Source organism: Mirounga angustirostris, unplaced genomic scaffold (assembly GCF_029215605.1).
Source record: "Mirounga angustirostris isolate CCGP_5_RB_7025 unplaced genomic scaffold, mMirAng1.0.hap1 SCAF_12, whole genome shotgun sequence".
NCBI lineage: Eukaryota > Metazoa > Chordata > Mammalia > Carnivora > Phocidae > Mirounga > Mirounga angustirostris.
Genome location: NW_026991720.1, coordinates 41,333,233 through 41,351,554, shown reverse-complemented (window position 1 = coordinate 41,351,554; position 18,322 = coordinate 41,333,233). Strand labels below are relative to the sequence as shown.

The window sequence follows — 18,322 nt, the reverse complement described above, 5'->3', positions numbered from 1 at the left end:
ATGTCTCTTCCAACTCTTAAGATACTAGATTCTATTAGGACACAAATGTAGCCTTTAGAATAGAACTCCACACGGAAATATCTGTAGTTCAACACTAGTTTAATGCTGTATTACTATCATTTTGGATGTTAAAGTTGGCCATTATTTTGGTTTCATAAAATCTGTTTATCTGTTTATTGTGGTTGACTGGCAAAATGTTATCATTTACTGCCAAATTTCTGGAAGTAAATCAGGGAAAAAAAGAGTATTAACTGAAAATCGTAAATCAGTCTCAATCATGATTCCTCCCCTGAAATGGATGGGCAACATGGGCACCAATCAGAGAGAGATGCTATTTTTTATTAGATGCTTAAGTATTTCCCTAAAATAAGATCCAAACAATGTCAAATGATTAGAGGTATAGTGTAGAAAGAGTCTCAGTTGTCGGGCGTCTCAGAAAGGAAGGAAGTAATGACATACCATTTTAACTATTACTAAGCATTTGTCCTCCCAGTCTCCATGGTAATCCAGTGCAATTGCTCCACATAAAGTAAGCACATTAGTCTGGTACAGGCATTTGCTTCCTCTCTGAATTTCCTGTTTTCCTAGATATGAGGTCTCTGAGGTGTGCCTTTAGGAAATAGTCACTCACTCAGCGGTCTGCTAGGAAGAGTGATTTGGAGAGGGTAGGTTTCTGCTGTTTGCTAAAAAGATAGCTTTGTTCTAACCTACCCTGTTCCATCTACAGAAACTTAAGTTTGATTCAATTCACTTTCACTAACCTCTTATACAGCAGGAGGCATTCAGTCGTTGCCAAAGTCAGTATATTAAGTCTAGTTGTTGAGGGCAGCTGGTTTCTCATAGAACCATGTTTCCCTACTTCCTATATCAGTCAGGTTATGATTCAGTGGTAGGAAATGCCAAAGGGAGGTGGCAACAATGGCCTTTTCCACTTACAATAGATTTTCTTTTATGCACTTTGGATTTTTCTCCAGTATTGTGCTCAATGGTATTTCTGCCATGTAATTAGATCGGATGGCTCTACGAGGTGCTGATTGGCAAGAAAACCTCCAGGTAAATGGCTTCCTCTCTTCCCGCAGACCCAGAGGCAACTGTGCTGCCGGTCTGTTACCAGGGATTTCCCCAGAGGGAACTGGGGATCTCATCTGCATTGGAATGAAGCTTCCAGGAGGGCCCTGGAATTTGAAAATTCCTTGACCCTCCACTGATAAGTTGAGATAAATTAGGCCTCCCGGGGCAGTCTGGATTCAGACATCCTATTTCTGTGCTTTCTCCTCCACTCCCTCCTTGGCTGGTGGGAAAAAGAAAAACTCCTCCTTCTAAGGTAAAGAATTTAAGAATGGGAGCTATTTGCTGTTTAAACAGCTATTTTGCTGCTTGTTTAAATCTCTGGTCTTCAAGTTACATGGTTCTTTCATTTTATCTTCTTTTGTTTTGTTATTACTACTGTGTCTTTTGGCTTCTCTTCCTCTGTGGGGTGAAGTTTGAGCTTCACAAAGGAAGAGGAAGTATGAGGCTTGATGTTTTCTCATTTTTGTTCATTAGTTGTATAACCTTGCAAGTGTCACTTGACTTCCTGTACAATATGGATTCTTAAGTCTATAGAAGGGCTTGTCAATATCTATTCCCTTTCATTTGCAGAACATTAACATTGTCAATTATTTTAGTTAGACTGATCTCAATAGAAGTTTTCTCTAATATCTATGTTATTTAATCAAGAATTTAACACTAGAATACACTGGGATATTAGTTTTCAAATATTTAAAAGTTAAGTACAAAATTTTAAACCGTACTTACCTTGATTCCCTGTGTTTGTATTTCATGATACTTAAGTGAGGTTTTGTGGATGGCAGGATATTTCTTGTGAGGAATATCTTGAATTATGAGGTTTCATATTTTAAGCTTGATTTGAACAAAATATATTCCCATAATCATTCATATGATTTCATAGTTTCAACTTTTATGAATAAGTTGTATGTCTTTAATTTTCACAAGAAATAAAGTTTTAATTAGTCAAGGCTCTTTATTTTCTTTCTTTTTTTTTTTTTTAAAGATTTTATTTATTTATTTGACAGAGAGAGACACAGCGAGAGAGCGAACACAAGCAGGGGGAGGGGGAGAGGGAGAAGCAGGCTCCCCGCAGAGCAGGGAGCCCGATGTGGGGCTCCATCCCAGGACCCTGGGATCATGACCTGAGCCAAAGGCAGTCGCTTAACCCACTGAGCCACCCAGGCGCCCAAGGCTCTTTATTTTCCAAATCATTTCTCAATCCTCTTCTACTAGACTTCAAGGGAGGAATAAAAAGCACTCACGGGTTTTTGGATATTTGAACATTACTGTTAATGGGGAATATTGCAAATTGCCTAAACCACTTCACAAAACACACAACTGAAATCTCAAGCTCCACCCCTACCACCTAAACTGACATGTTTGCCAAGTTTTGGCAATAATGAGAAGTGCTATCTCATTTTTACTCTCATGTTCTGAGTCGGCCCTCAAGAAAAACCTTTATATATAGACCTAATACTATTGACGTCTCCTTCTTCTTGCATTAAAGGTAGAAGTACCTGAAAATTGTAAGAAATTGTCTAACCCTTTCACCAGACCAAATGTCTAGCAAATGAAGATAGGATTCAGGACAACAGAGGAACAAATCTCTTCACCTGAGGTCTTGTGTACTGGAAAAGCATGAGCCTTTGAACCATGTCTCAGGCTCTCACAAATTCTTTTTTTTTTTTTTTTAAGATTATTTATTTATCTATTTGAGAGAATGAGAGAGAGAGCGAGCGTGCACAAGCGCGTGACCTGGGAAGAGGGGCAGAGGCAGCCGAGCAGGAATCCCTGTGTGGGGCTCACTCCCAGGACCCTGGGTTCATGACCTGAGCTGAAGGCAGATGCCCAACCGACTGAGCCACCCATGCGCCCCCACAAATTATTTTTTTAGAAGATTTTATTTATTCATTTGACAGAGAGAGAGAGAGCACAAGCAGGGGGAGCAACAGAGGGAGAAGGAGAAGCAGGCTCTCACAAATTCTGAGGCCTTGAGTAAATCACTTCACTTCTCTAAACATTGGTTTCCTTGTTTAAGAAATGAGGGTAGTATCTATTTCACAAAGCTGTTATATAGATTAAATTAGATTGATGTGAAATGACAGGCTATAAAAATTTTCATCTTCCAGTCAACCATCAGAATATTATAAGTAGTCCTGGTTCTACTACCAAAGCTAGAAAATTGGCCTATATTTATCATAGACAGTTACCAAAACAATGATATTTCCCTAGTTTACAAAGCACAATCACTTAAAGAATACTTTCATTTATAGATATTCAGATATTAAGCCTAATTGTGTATGTGTGTGTGTGTGTGTGTGTCTATTTAGACATTAATTCTGGGCATTTGGGGGAAGCTTTGATTAAGAAATATTAAGCAGCTGTGTACCAGAATTTTGGCAAACTGACATTCATTAATTATTCAACACATCTACATTGAACACATATACTATGTGCTAGTGCAGCAATTCCTAAACTTTAAGGACTCCTAAGAAGGACCTCATTACATTCTTACAAATTATTGAGGACGCCGGAAAGTTTCTGTTTATGTGGAACATATCTATTGATACTTACTCTACTAGAAATTAAAACTCAGAAAGTTTAAAAATATTATTTACTTATTCGTTAAAAAATGACAATTACAAGTTAACATAAATTATTTTTATGAAAAATAGCTGTATCCTTCAAAAAATTAATTTGAAGAGTGTCATTGTTTTACATTTTTGCAAATCTCTTTAATGTCTGGCTTAATATTAGACGGTACTGGATTATTTATGTGTTTTTGCATTCTGTGGCAATTATCACACTTCACATAGTCCCTGGAAAACTCCACTATATGCTTGTGAGAGAATGAGAATGAAAGAGATAAAAAAAAATTCTTAGTATTATAATTAAAATAATTTTGACCTCATGGATACCCTTTCATCTCAGAGACCTCCCCAAGGGCTTCCCATTCCATATATCAACCACTGTGCGAGTGCCTTGCACCCAGTTTTGACTCAAGAAATATTTACTGAATGAAGTAATACCATACCCTGTGGCAGGTGCTGGGGATACATGGACGAACCAAGACAAGAGTCCCTTACTGGGACTTAGCTTAAACTCCAGTAGAAGAGACGAACCATGAAAGATGATGGACTGTGAAAAACAAACTGAGGGTTCTAGAGGGCAGGGGGGTGGGAGGATGGGTTAGCCTGGTGGTGGGTATTGAGGAGGGCACGTTCTGCATGGAGCACTGGGTGTTATGCACAAACAATGAATCATGGAACACTACATCAAAAACTAATGATGTAATGTATGGTGATTAACATAACAAAAAATTAAAAAAAAAAAGAAGAGGCACATATTTATAGTACTTTGCTATTAGTACCACCCTAGGGATAAATACAAGATACTATGGGGGAGGAGGGGGCACCTTGCCCAATTTTGGGAGATCAGGAAAGCCTTTTAGAGAAAATGATGGCTATGCCGAGACTTTAAGGAGAAGCCAGGCGAGGAAAGTGAGTATAAAATGAGAATGAAGTGTTTCACACAGAGAAAACAGCAAGGCTTGCTAGAGTTTAGAGAGCAAGGGATGGTAGGTTGGCCAGAAATGAGGGGAACTGTATCACTTAAGTTTCCTGAGGGAAAGTTTGAAGACTTTCAACAGGGGACTGACATAGTTAAAGTTTAGAAAGGTTACTTCGGGTACAATATGAAGAATGAACTGGAGTTGAACAAGGCACTGGGCAGAAAGGCTATTGCCGAGATTTGAGGCAGGAGATGATGTTGGCCTACATAGAACAGTAGTAGTGGAGATGGAGAGAAATGGCGAGATTGGAGGTATATGAGAAGGAAAAATGGACAGGACTTTCTGATGGCTGTAGGAGATGAGAGAGAGAGAGACACCGTGGGGCTGAGTATAATACTCATATTTCTGGGTTAGGCAATTGAGTTAATGATGGTACTATTTAGAGATAGGGAACATAAAAGTAAGTATAATAAAAATGAAGAGTTTAATTTGGGATATATTGTTTTGAGATATCTTGGGATATCAGGACATGTATTTTTTTAAATACAAAATCGTATTTATAAAGAAATTTTAAGGATACACATTTCAAGGACACATATATTTTCCCTTCTCTCAGTGGAGACATAAGACAACTATGTAGACTTACTGAATTTAGAAGGACATTTGTTACAGGCCAAATACAATCCAATGTCTATCAGGACATGTATTTTGAAGGCAGTCAGGTATGCAGGTTTCTAGTAAGGAGAGAGAACTGGACTAGAAATTTATATTTAGGAGTTATTAGCATATATATGGTCACTGAAACCTTGGAAGTGAATGAGATCACCATAGTATAAAAAGTGAGAATAGGAATAAACTGACCAGGACACAATGCTGAGGTACATGGACATTTAAGTGACAGGAAGAAGATGGAGGTCCTGGAAGGTAAAACAAAGAAGCCAGAGATCTAGAAGGAACACTAGGTAAGTGGGTTTCAGAAATCAGAGGATGGAAATATGGCAGGCAGTGGTCACAAGGATCAAATGCTACAGAGATGTCAAGTAAAATAAGAAAAAGGGTCCACTAGAAAAAGGAACCCTCATGCATTGTTGGTGGGTATGCAAATTGGTGCAGCCACTGTGATAGACAGGATGGAGGTTCCTCAAAATATTAAAAATAGAACCACGATATGACCCAATAATTCCACTACTGGGTATTTGCCCAAAGAATATGAAAACACTAACTCAAAAAGAATTATGCACCTGTATGTTTACTGCAGCACTATTTACAATAGCCAAGTTATGGAAGCAGCCCAAGTGTCCATCATCAGATGAATGGACAAAGAGTTGTGGTATATATACACAATGGAATATTACTCAGCCGTAAAAAGAATGAGATCTTGCCATTTGCAGCAACATGGATGGATCTATGGAGCATAATGCAAAGTGAAACAAGTTAGTCGGAGAAAGACAAGCACCATATGATCTCACTCACATGTGGAATTAAAGAAACAAAACAAACGAAGAAAAAAGAGACAAAACAAAAAACAGACTCTTAACAAACTGATGGTTACCAGAGGGGTGGTGAGTGGGGAGATGGTTGGAATAGGTGAAAGGGATTAAGAGTACACTTATCATGATCAGCACTGAATAATGTATAGAATTATTGGATCACAATATTGGATCACTATATTGTATACATGAAACTAATATAACACTGCCCATTAACTATACTGGAACTAAAATTTTTAAAAATTGTGTGAAAAAAAAGAAAAAGGGGCCACTAAATTGAACAGAGTGATTGTTAGTGACCCTGTTGAGAATTTCAGTGGAATGGTAGGGATAAATTGAATAAATATCCATTTATTTATTGAGTAAATAATCCATTGAGTGAAGTTCCTGGGAAGGCAGGAGACAGAATCCAGAGACTAGGCACAAAGAGAGGGGATACATGTAGAAATGTGTGCCTCAGATTTGGGGGGATACCTGATTCATTGTGATGTTTGAAAGGATAAATGTGGATGCAGGTAGGCTTATGAATATGGAAGCAGGAAGTTGTTGGAATTCCTCTCTGACTGGTTTTATTTTTTGCTGATAATAAATGAGGGAGATGGTTTAAAAACAATGGAGAAAATCTGAAGTGGCTGTTGTGAAAAAGAGAGCTAACTAGGGAGAGGCAAGTATTATTTGGCAAGGTTGAAGGTTCATTGGAGGTTGGACACTGTAAATATGCGGTGAAAACAATCTATACTGTCTATCCAGGATTTCAGGTCATTTTTTAAAAAATCTGTTTTTGAATCAGAAGGTTAAGGTCTAGACTATATTTTATCAGCAAATATAATACTGCAGATAGTGCAGTAGAGATCATAAAACTAATACAATAATTCTCTTACTCTCTCCACCCCAACATAAAATTTATGATACACATATGTGCATGTGCACGCACACACACACAATTATATAACACTATTAGAACTCCTTATGGAGGAAGTTCTATAGGTTGTCATCATCATGTTGCCTGTAACCTTCCACATAATTTTCAGTGGAAAGTAGTGAAGCTATTATTGTGTTGGGTGTAGTTTGTTGGAGAGTATGAACAAACCTGAGGCAAACAACTTATTTTTTATATAAAGAATTTATCCATTTTCAGAGAGCAAAATAACAAAATTCACCTCTTTCATATCCATTGAAAGATCCCCCTCCAAGAGATATATCAGTAGAGATGAGAGGCAAAGATTTTCATTATAGACTATTAGATTACATAAAACAATAATAGTATTCAGGATAATTTTATATTTTAAAATGTGCTGTATATAGGTAACATTCATTAAATATTTATTATGGACTGGGCACATTTAACTTTCACAAAAACTCCATTAGGTAAGTATTATTCCCATTTATAGCTGAGGGAACTGGATTACAGAAAGGTTGAGTAACTTGACCTTAGGTATATCCATAATAAATGGCAGAGCTGGGATTAGAACCCAGGCAGTCTGACTTCAGAGGTCACGTGTTTAAATTCCACCTATACTGCCTCTTCAAGGTAGAAATTTAATGAAATTTCCTAAAGTAAAATGCCCTTTTGAAGTCTGGAAAATTAACACAATGACTGTTTGGACAGATGAGTTGTTAAAAGACGTTATGAGCAATTCAGTACAAGTGGAGACTAAGGAAACAGTAGATACCAAGACACAAAATAAGCTGTTTCCTTAGATAAAATTTCCTTTGTAAAAAAAATACTTGGAAACATTTCAAGTATACGAGAGTATAGAAAATAATTACAATTTAGTACCCAAGTATCCTCCACCTAACCTTTAAGGTTTGCCACATTTTCAACAGATCACTTTTGGCAGAAAATAAAGTATTATAGATAGGCGTGAACCTTTCCTATTACATCCCCTTCTCTTCTCAGGAAGTAACCACTATTCTGAATTTATCTATCATTTCCTTACATGATTTTCCCAATTTGCTCTCAGTTTTTTGTTTTTAAACCTTTATTTATGATATACCATATACATCTTTCTGCAACTTGCTTTTTTTTTTGCTCAACATTATGTTAATGAACTTTATCTAAATCAATACTAGTAGATTTAGTTCATTAATTTCCCTTGTTTAGTATCCCACGTATGTCAGTTTGTCCAATAGTGTAACTTATTCATCCATTCTCCTGTAAGTGGACATTAAAATTGTTTCACTAATATAAGTAACGCTGCTATGAATATTCTTGCACGGACTCACGGTAATTATTTATATATTACATATATTATGTAATAAAGATGATAACGTGCATGAACTATACAGCAAAGACAGGCATTAGTTTTCAAGAAAGGTAACAACAGACCATGAGTTGTTCTGAGCAAAGTGAGGCTACTTTGACTACTAAGCATTTGGGGGGGGAGGCTCAAGGATCAAGCGACATTCACTGCTACAGTATGACACCACAAAATTTCAGTCCTTAATTACTCTTTCACTGTTGTCCAATAGTTTCACGTGTGTTCATTCATTTTCTCAACTAGAGTATAGCTCCACCAGGACGGAACCGGGGACCAACAAAGTGAGTTAACACGAGTGTGACCGTGAAGAGCCCGCAGTGGAAGCTGCAGCAGGCGACTTCTTGGCTGTGCCAGGCCACCAGAAAGTGACAGCGCCAGGCGAATGTCGGGGCAACCAGGACCTAATCTCACTTTCCACCCCGAGAGTCCTGGAAGCTGAGGACACGGGGATGGATGGAGGCATAGACATCTGCTTGAAGCGTCTCTCCACTCGCACCCACAGGTCAGTAGCTGGGAACAGAGGCTTGGACGCGGCCCCCGCCCAGAGCGCAGCTTCCCAGTCTGGCCTCTGCTAACGGCGCCTCTTTGCTTTACGTCAAACCCGTAGGGAGGCGCTAAGGCCAACCAGGCGGCTTCCGCAGCTCCAAAACCTGACGTGAAATTGCGCGGGGCGGCACTGACAGAGGCCATCTTTAATTCGGGCAAAACCCCACCCTCATAGCCCACCGGCCACTCCCTCTCATCGTCCCCAGGCTTTTCACGGACAAACGTAACGCGGCTTAACCTTAGAGGCAGTGTTGAAGAAACACGCATAGAGGCCTGACTATCCATGACCCCGGAGGCGCCAAATCCTGCCAATTTAAACATGGCGGCTAAACCTGAGTAGCAAAAGAGCAGTGATGCCAATGAAGTCATGTTCGAAATGGAGAGAGGCGGCGGGGCAGAGGAAGTAATCTCGCGAGATCGAAGCTGGCGTCGGCTAGGCCCGGAAGCTTCGTCTGAGGGGGCGGGGGCGGAGGAGGGAGCGGGACTCGGGCGAGAGCCAGTGGAGGAGTCCGCCTGTTGTCGCCTGCGTAAGCGGGGCAGCGACGCCGGGCGGCTACGCCGCGGAACCGGCGTAGGCGGCTTTGGAGAATCGGCGCGCTGCGCTGCGCCCGGGCTGGTCGCGGAGGGGGGAGGGGATGTCGGTCAGTGCGAGATCCGCTGCTGCTGAGGAGAGGAGCGTCAACAGCAGCACCATGGGTGAGTCTCAGCTTTGGGCCGCCGCGACTCAGGTCGGCGGCTCCGGACTTGGGGGGGGCTCTGCGGCCGCCAGACCGAGCTGGGGGTACGCCCTGAGGCGATGCGGGGAGCTGCGGCCGAAGGAGGTGGCGTGGGCCGGCGGCGGGCTCGGGGCGCGGTGGCGGCGGGCCCGGGGGGAGGGGAGAAAGCGGCGGTGACAGTTTGAATTGAATGTGAGGAGAGCCGAGGCGGCGGTATTTCCTGTGCCGCGGCGGGCGGGCCGGAGGAGCGGGGAGTGGGGAGCCGTGAGCCACGGCCTCACCCGCCCCGCCGAAGCGGCCCGAGCGGGGTCGTCTTCGCCCGGCCCGTAGGCTCCCGCGGCCCTGTTTCCTCTGGTCGGCGGCCGCTGTATCCACGGCGGAGCTCCCCTCGTGGGGAGTGGGCCTGGCGAGGAGGGTGGGGACGTTTGTGCGCGCCCGGGTGAGGGTGGTGTGTGGGCCGGCCCGGGAGGGCGGCGGCGAGGAGGGAGGAAGGAGGATGCACCAGGCTGAAGCTACGGTAGAGGCGGCGGCGGCGGCGGCGGCTGCAGAGGCTCCGGCAACCGCGTCGCCTCCTCGCTCCGCCTCCCGGCCTCTCGGGGTTTCCTTTCCCCAGGCGCGGCCCCGAAGGCCGGTGGATGGCGGGCGAGGCTTGAGTGCGGAGGCTAAGGAGCTGGTTTGGGCTTAATATTTAGGAAAAAGGGGAAAGAGAACGCCTGGGAAGGGCGCCCCCACCCCTCCCCGAGGAGTGGAAAGGGTGGGAAGGGTCGCTGGAAAAGGGAGGGAGTTGGAAATACTGGTGATGTTTAAGGAAATTAATTATTTTGAAAATATTTCAGTATTCTCAGTTATTCTCTTCAGAAACCTTTCATTTCCTTTCCTCCCCCACATATTGGAAAAAGAACAAGGCCATTTCATTCACATTTTCCACTCCTGAGTTCCATTTCATACTGTTTGTGTAGTAGGAAATAAGCAACTGAGATTTTTCTAACACATTTTCATTTGCTAAGTTAAATTTTGAGAGTGCACTGTTTCAAATCTTTTTTTTTTTTTTTAATATAGTGTAGGGAAGGAATTTGTGACGTCCAGGTGTTTGCTTAGTTACTGAAATAACTTACGAGTTTATGGTTATAGTTAAACTTTAAGATTTCTTTTGGCTTTGTTACTCTGATGGAATGGAAGAATACCTTCCTGAGTGCCCTTGAGAATCTAAATGAACAGATCATCTAGATTGAAAAGCATTTTACTTGTTTTACATATTTACGTGATGAGTATAGTCAGTCGTCTTCGTCTCCCTCTCCCCAAGTAATATAAAAGCAACTTGAGGAGGAAAGTTTTTAGGCATTAAGTGTACAGGTACGGATGAAATTTGTGGAATCCTGATAGACTAAAGGATGGTTCCCTAGCAGGATAAAAACAATTACTAAGCTACTTACTGCTGCCTGGATCCCTTATTCCTCCAAATAGCAAGTGAAGGGGCCGGGGGAGGGCAGGAAACAATCTTTCATCCCACCCAGCTGTTCAGTGGGTGGGGCTAGAGGAGATAGGGTTGAGTGGAGCTATGAAATAAATGTGGAAGCTACATAGATGGTTTGTATGGTAGCATTGTGCCATTCTGTGATGGGACAACATGGTGGAGCCAAGTCCTCTTAATACAGTTATTAAAGGGACGCCTGGGTGGCTCAGTCGTTAAGCGTCTGCCTTTGGCTCAGGTCATGGTCCCAGGGTCCTGGGATCGAGTCCCGCGTCGGGCTCCCTGCTCAGCGGGAAGCCTGCTTCTCCCTCTCCCACTCCTCCTACTTGTGTTCCCCCTCTTGCTGTGTCTCTGTCAAATGAATAAAATCTTAAAAAAAAAAAATACAGTTATTAAAAATATCACACACCCTCTTAGGCTTACAGAATTGAAGATCATAACTGATAATAGAAATTTATTTTGTGTTTATGTCAAGTAGATTTTAATTTACAGAAAGGATATTTTTGTAATTTAGTTAAGAATTTTTGGTTTTCAGTACATTAACTACATGAAAGGTAGTGTTATCAATAGATTGTTTCAGAAGTTTGTTGTAAAATTGGTTGTTTGCATTTGTGCGTTTTCCCATAGAAATAATCTTAAATAAGTCTATGCTAGAACTTCTGAGCTAGTCTAACAGAAGGTAGGACTCCTGACAGATGTTAGAGCAGTTGTAGAGGGTTAATGTCAACAACACAGACAGACACACACATACATGCAAGCATGGGTAGGAGGAAGAGTTAGATCTGTGGTTTCCAAGGTCTCAATAATGGGGGGTGGTCAGATGACATAAACCAGTCAGAGTGAAAATAGTGGTAGAGTAGGTTGGTTTCAGACTTCTTATAATTTGATGATACACATGCTCACTATAGATTCTATTCTGGGAATTGCCAGTAGAGTACTGTTCTATGACTAAATTACCAGCTGAGAACCATGTCTTACATTTTGAGCTAATGAGCTCTCTTCAATTTTTTTATTAGAGGTTGAAAGATTTTAACTTTAACATTTATGTATTTTACGGAATTTTGAGGCAAAACTTTGTGTGTGTGTGTGTTTTCCCTGTAACTAAATTTGGACTGTAAATGACACTAGGTTTATTGTGCCATGAAACTGATGTAGAAAAAAATGTGTTTTTGAGGAGTAGAATTTTAAGGTACCATGATTATGGGTTAGGCTTGCCAGATGAGAGCATAGTGTTAAATGCAGACTGTTGGTCTCTACAGCAGTGCTTTGCAGACTTCAGGTTGAGGCCTATTAGTGGGTCTTGAAATCAATTTCGTGGACTTGTAATAATTTTTAAAAAGTAGGAAAGAAAGATAGCAGTACATTGCACTTAGCATGAATTTTAGGGGGGTTAAATTTTGTTTTATATGTATTGTGTATTGGGTTGGGTTATAGCATTTTTATTAGGAATTGTGGTCAAAAATAGGAAAACACGTGGGGGATGTGCAGTGTGGGTGGGTCAAATCAAAGGTCTTTAAACATTATGGTATAGCGTGGAGATCTTGGTCTGGGGACCCCGGGATCATGACCTGAGCTGAAAGCAGAGGCTTAACCGACTGAGCCACCCAGGGGAGAAGGGAGGACTTTAAATGCAATTAAGTCCATGTGGCTTTTTCTTATCTTGGATTCATTTATTCTGTACTCCATACATGGAGTGTGGTTAGAGAGATCTGGGACCTGCTCCTTGAGAGGAGGTCACCATACAGGATGGGTCCCAAAAGAAGATAGTATTGTTTAGTGACTCTGCTCCAGGCCTTGAGGAGATATATATATATATATATATATCTTTTTTGTATATATCTTATATATCATATATCTTAAAAGATATATATATATCTTTTAAAAAATTATATATACATATATACGTATATATGTATATATGTATGTATATGTGTGTATATATACATATATATTTTATTTTATTTTATTTTTTAAATTAAATTAATTATTATTTTTTTTTTTTGGTCTTGTCCATATGCATCATCAGAAATCAAGAGAGCCAAGATTTGGGCATGAGCCTGGGGGGAAGGGGGCCAAGGAGGCAGCTTGATTTGCTTTCAGTGTTGAAGGCTTTAGGCCAGACATACAGAAGATCTTTTGATTTGTGCCTGGTGTAGTCCAGCTCTCCAGAGGTAGGATTATATATACGGATTTGAGTTCAAAGTGATAACAAATATAGTATAATGATTAAGAATATGGGCTTTGGTGTTAGGCAGACATGGGTTTAAATCCTGGCATTGCCCACTTACTAGATGTATCAGGATACAATTAGGTTACTGCTTTTCCAACTGATGAAGGACCTTTTCTTTCCTTCCCTTTTCTTTTAAAATTTCCAATCCACTGTTGACTGATACTGTTGCAAAAAGTACTGCAAAATTTTAAAAAATGAAGATGCATTTAAAAAAAGGGGAAATACAGCCCCAATTTTTTATTCAGTCCAACAGACATAAACTTATTTTTGCTATAAAAATTTTCATTTCTGTGCTCCAGTTTCTATACTTCACTGAAGTAAACCGATAAACAGTTCAGACTGGCTCACTGGTCCACACACCACACTTTAAATAGCACTGTGTTAGACTATGCTGCAGTGAGAAATAGCCCTAAAAAAATCTAAGTGAAGGTAGCTAAAGATGAGGTTTTGCCTGTCATTCTAAAGTTTATGTACTTTATTTAGGCAAGTGTTTCTTACCTTCAAAAGTACTTGTTTGTAGGCTGAGGAGAGTAAATAAGTATCCCCAGAGTTTGCGGAGTAAAGCCTGAAGTTGTTCCTGTTCACATTATTTTGAATTTTTAAAAAAATCTTGTTATTCATGTGACATTTGCATTTTATTTGTTTGCCTTATATGCAGTATAAAGAGGCTTTCTTCCTCCTCCTTCGTCACCAATGTGGAAGTAAAAATTGACTCTCCTGAAGAGGTGACACGTTAATTCTGTTCTGTTTACCTCTGGGGCCACAACTGAGTACTTGTGGTAGCTTCATATGAGAAGCGAGGCTCCAGGTCAGAATTTGTCAAACTTGGCACTATTGTAATTTGGAGTTTTATAATTGTTTGGGGGGCTGTCCTTTGCATTGTACAATGTTTACCAGCATCCCTGGCCTCTACCCACTAGATGCCAGTATCGCTACCCCAGTTGTGACAAAAAAAATGTTTGCAGGCCTTGCCAAATGTCATGGGGTGAGAGGGAGAGGAGAGAATCACCCCGGATTGAGAACCACTGTGCCAGGTGATGGAGAAGCCTTTGAAGGATCATAGGAGATGGAGAAGAAAGAAGTCTTTCTTTACCATCTAGTCCATAATTTTTCCTCTTAGTGCTCTCACCATATTTCCCAAAATTGGGAATCAGAATCACCTAGGTAGCTTATGTGTGTGTATATGTGTGTATGCATGTATGTATGTAAGTTTATCATTTAATTAATGAATTTTTGTAAAATGTGATCAGTAGTTAACTGGATACATAACATTATGCTAGGTCAATATTTTCCAAAATATAATTGATAAACCTCATGCATGAGGGACAACCACAGCCTCCTGTTAAAAATGCAGATTAATTAGTTCCCACCACACATGCAGTGATTCAGTCTCTGAGAGAGGGGCCTAGGAATCTGCACTTTTAAATGCTTTCCAAATTAAGTAACTTTATTGAGGTATAGCTTTCATACAATAAAAGGCACAGAGTTTAAGTGTTCAGTTCAGTGAATTTTGACAAATATATATGCCTTGTAGCTTTTATTCCAATCAAGATAAAGAACATTTTTGGAGAACCTGGGTGCCTTAGTCCTTTAAGTGTCCGACTCTTGGTTTCAGCTCCGGTCATGATCTTGGGGTTGTGAGATCAAGCCCTGCCTAGGACTCTGTGCTCAGCAGGGAGTCTACTTGAGATTCTCTGCCTCTGCCCCCACCCCCACCCCCCCCACCCCATGTGCTCGCTCTCGCTCTCAAATAAATATATATATATATATTTTAAAGATAAATAACATTTCCATCACCCTAGAGTTTCTTGTGCCCCTGTGCCATTTTCCCTCTACTGCTCCAGGTAACCACTGGTCTGATTTCTAATGTCCACAGATGAATTTTTAAAAAATTTTTTAAAAAAGCAGCTTCATTGAGATATAATTCACATGCAGTCGACTCATTTAAAGTGGTTTTTCTGGGTAGCTTTTTAAAGTCTTTTCCCCCTAACTTCTTTATTGTGACAGATTTGAAATATGAAGAAAACATGAAATAATAGTAAAATTATCATCTTGGTACTTTTAAAAGCATACAGATTGTAGTAGTCTTCCAGAGTTCCATAAACAGTAGGCTTGGGATAAGGCCCTGATTGTTTTTCAGAATGATTAAAACCATTTTTTCCAGTGTTACTTTGTAAAATATATTTGAAATATTCCTGCAGTGGCAATTTGAGATTTTTGTAAATGTAACAAATACTTGACTGCCAACAAAGTGTCAGACACTGCAAAATAGTAGTAATCAAGAAAGCTATGGCCCATGACTTTATGGATGTTAACATAGTGTTTGTGTTTTCATTTCTGAAAATGCTTTTTATTCTATGGGGGAGTTTATATTTGTCAAGTAAGTAATACAATCACTTTGTTCAGAATTGAGAAGGTTAAAAAGAGATATGTAGTGAAAATCTTTCTACTCCTATCAAGTAACCCAGTTTCCTCCTCAGGCAACCTTTTTTAACAGTTTCTTTTATGTTTCTTCTGGAGGTGATTTTTACATATACAAGCAAAAAACATACATTCCTCCTTTCCCCACCCATGGTAGCATCAGACACATTCTTCCTCACCTTTTAATTTTTTCTACTTAGTGTATCTTAGGATATTCCATATCAGTATATGAAGCGCATTCTTATTCTTTTATACAGCTGTATAATTCCATTATAGGTAGGCTGTGATTTTACATGTCCCTTTCTGCTAAGACATTCATTTTCAATATTTTGCTATTATAAACCATAATGTGGTGAGTAACTTGGGACGTTGATTATTTCACATGTGTTAGTATATTAGAACTCTTGAACCCTTTGACACAAGACATTATTAACTAAAGTTGTAGTATTGATGTTAAGTCATTACCAGCTTAGGACTTCAGCACTCAAGTTCATTCATTTAACAAACATGTCTTGTGCCTTGTGCTGTGTGGTGGGCACTGGGGATACTGAGTTAAATGCCGTGATGGTCAAAATAGAAGGTGATTAAGAGCTTAGGTTCTGGAGTTAGACCTGGATTCACATGTCTAAATCTTAACTGAATCTTGGGCAAATAACAGAATTTTGTTTCCTTCTCTGTAAAGTGGGAATCATAAAGTTACTGGATAATTAAATGAGAATTAAATGAGATGATAATGTGGCAAGTTCTTAGCTTCACATATCGAGCAGATGTTAGCTTTTTTTTTTAGATTTTATTTATTTATTTGACAGAGAGAGACACAGCGAGAGAAGGAACACAAGCAGGGGGAGTGGGAGAAGGAGAAGCAGGCCTCCCACGGAGCAGGGAGCCCGATGCGGGGCTTGATCCCAGGACCCTGGATCATGACCTGAGCCGAAGGCAGACGCCTAACAACTGAGCCACCCAGATGCCCCAAGAGCAGATGTTAGCTTTAAAAAAAAAAGTTATCATGGCACCTGGGTGGCCTAGTCAGCTGAGCATCTGTCTCTTGGTTTCTACTCGGGTTGTGGTCTTAGGGTCATGGGATCAGGCCCCGCATTGGGCTCTGTGCTGCTGTCCAAGTCTACTTGAGATTCTCTCTCCCTCTCCCTGCCCCTCCTGCTTGTGCTCCTCCTCTCTCTCCTTCTCTAAAAGAAATGAATAAATCTTTAAAAAAAAAAAAAGTTATCAGACTATATGGCAAGTGACTATTTACTTTTCTGCCTTCATTTTTAAGTTTCTTAAAGTCAAGGACTGTGTTTTGTTCACTTTTCCCTACCTGGCATTTACTTAGTAAATCATTTGTGATAGGATTTTAAGGTATATAGAGTATACAGTGGAAATACAGAGCAGGATACCTTTTCTGAACTGGAAAAGGTAAATCTTTAAGGGTAGATAAGAGTGATTAGGCAGAGGAGGAGGAAGGATACTTACTCTAGGCTGAGAACTCATGGTAATTTATGAGGCTAGACAGGTTAAGTAGAGATCTGGTGTCCTGTGCTGAGGATTTAAAAAAAAAATCTTTACTGAAGGATTTTAAAAGGAGAAGAATAGTAACCATGAACATCATGATGATAATTCCAGTAGGGATAGCTAGAACACCAGGGTGGGGCCAGCGAATTGAGGGCGGTTAACATAGCAATCCTAGGACTAAAAGATGAAGGACAAGGGTGCCTGGGTGACTCAGTCGGTTAAGCGTCTGCTTTTGGCTTGGGTCATGAGCCCAGGGTCCTGGGATCAAGCCCCATCTTGGCGTGTTGGGCTCCCTGCTCAGTGGGGAATCTGCTTCTCCCTCTACTCCCCCTCCCCACTCATGCTCACTCTCAAATGGATAAATAAAATCTTTAAAAAATATATAAAAAAGATGAAGGACAGAACTAGGGTAGTGGCAAGGGACATGAAGTGAAGGGGATGGTTGTGAGGGGATGTAGGTGGGGAGTAATGAGCCCAGAATATCTGAACCTGAGTAAATGGGTGATTAGTAGGTATCATATATTGAAATAGGTAATTTAAAACATGATATTGAGAGGCCTGGAGAACATCTAAGTATGCATGTCTGGTAGTTTTAATACTAGGAGAGACCTTTAGGATGGAAAATAAAAATTTAAGATGATTGTGAATTTATTCGTTTCTGCTTTGAATTTTTACATTTACTAACTGAATCCACCATATTGATCAAAAGCTATACTGTAGTTGGGTCAGTAAATTTGTTCGTACCTTTTTTTTTTTTTTTTTTTTTTTTTTAGAGTTGGGGAGAGGGGCAGAGGGAAAGGGAGAGAGAGAATCTTAAGCAGGCTCCGCGGCCAGTGGAGAGCAATTGCAGGGCTGGATCTTAAAACCCTGAGATCATGACCTGAGCCTAAATCAAGAGTTGGACGCTTAACCGACTGAGCTACCCAGGTGCTCCTGTTGATACTGTTTTTTTTAAGACTTTGTATTTGTGGTTTGGTGAGAAGAGTTGAAGGAAATTGGAATAAAATGATTTGTGTGAAACTTCAGTGTCCTTCAAAGTTAGACAGACTGGGGTCTCCAATTTCTTAAGAGTACTAAGATGTTTACTTATTTAAAATTTCTACTGATATATTTCATA

General features: G+C 40.4%; 1 protein-coding gene across 1 annotated transcript in view; it reads left to right on the top strand.

The window, feature by feature from the left end:
• Positions 1 to 9,353: 9,353 nt before the first annotated feature.
• Positions 9,354 to 18,322, top strand: part of SEPTIN7 (septin 7) — a 118,419-nt gene continuing 109,450 nt past the window's right edge. The window contains exon 1 of the mRNA XM_054505230.2: positions 9,354 to 9,554. Within this exon, the coding sequence (XP_054361205.1) occupies positions 9,494 to 9,554 (61 nt within the window). The 5' untranslated portion in view covers positions 9,354 to 9,493. The remainder of the gene's footprint in view (positions 9,555 to 18,322) is intronic.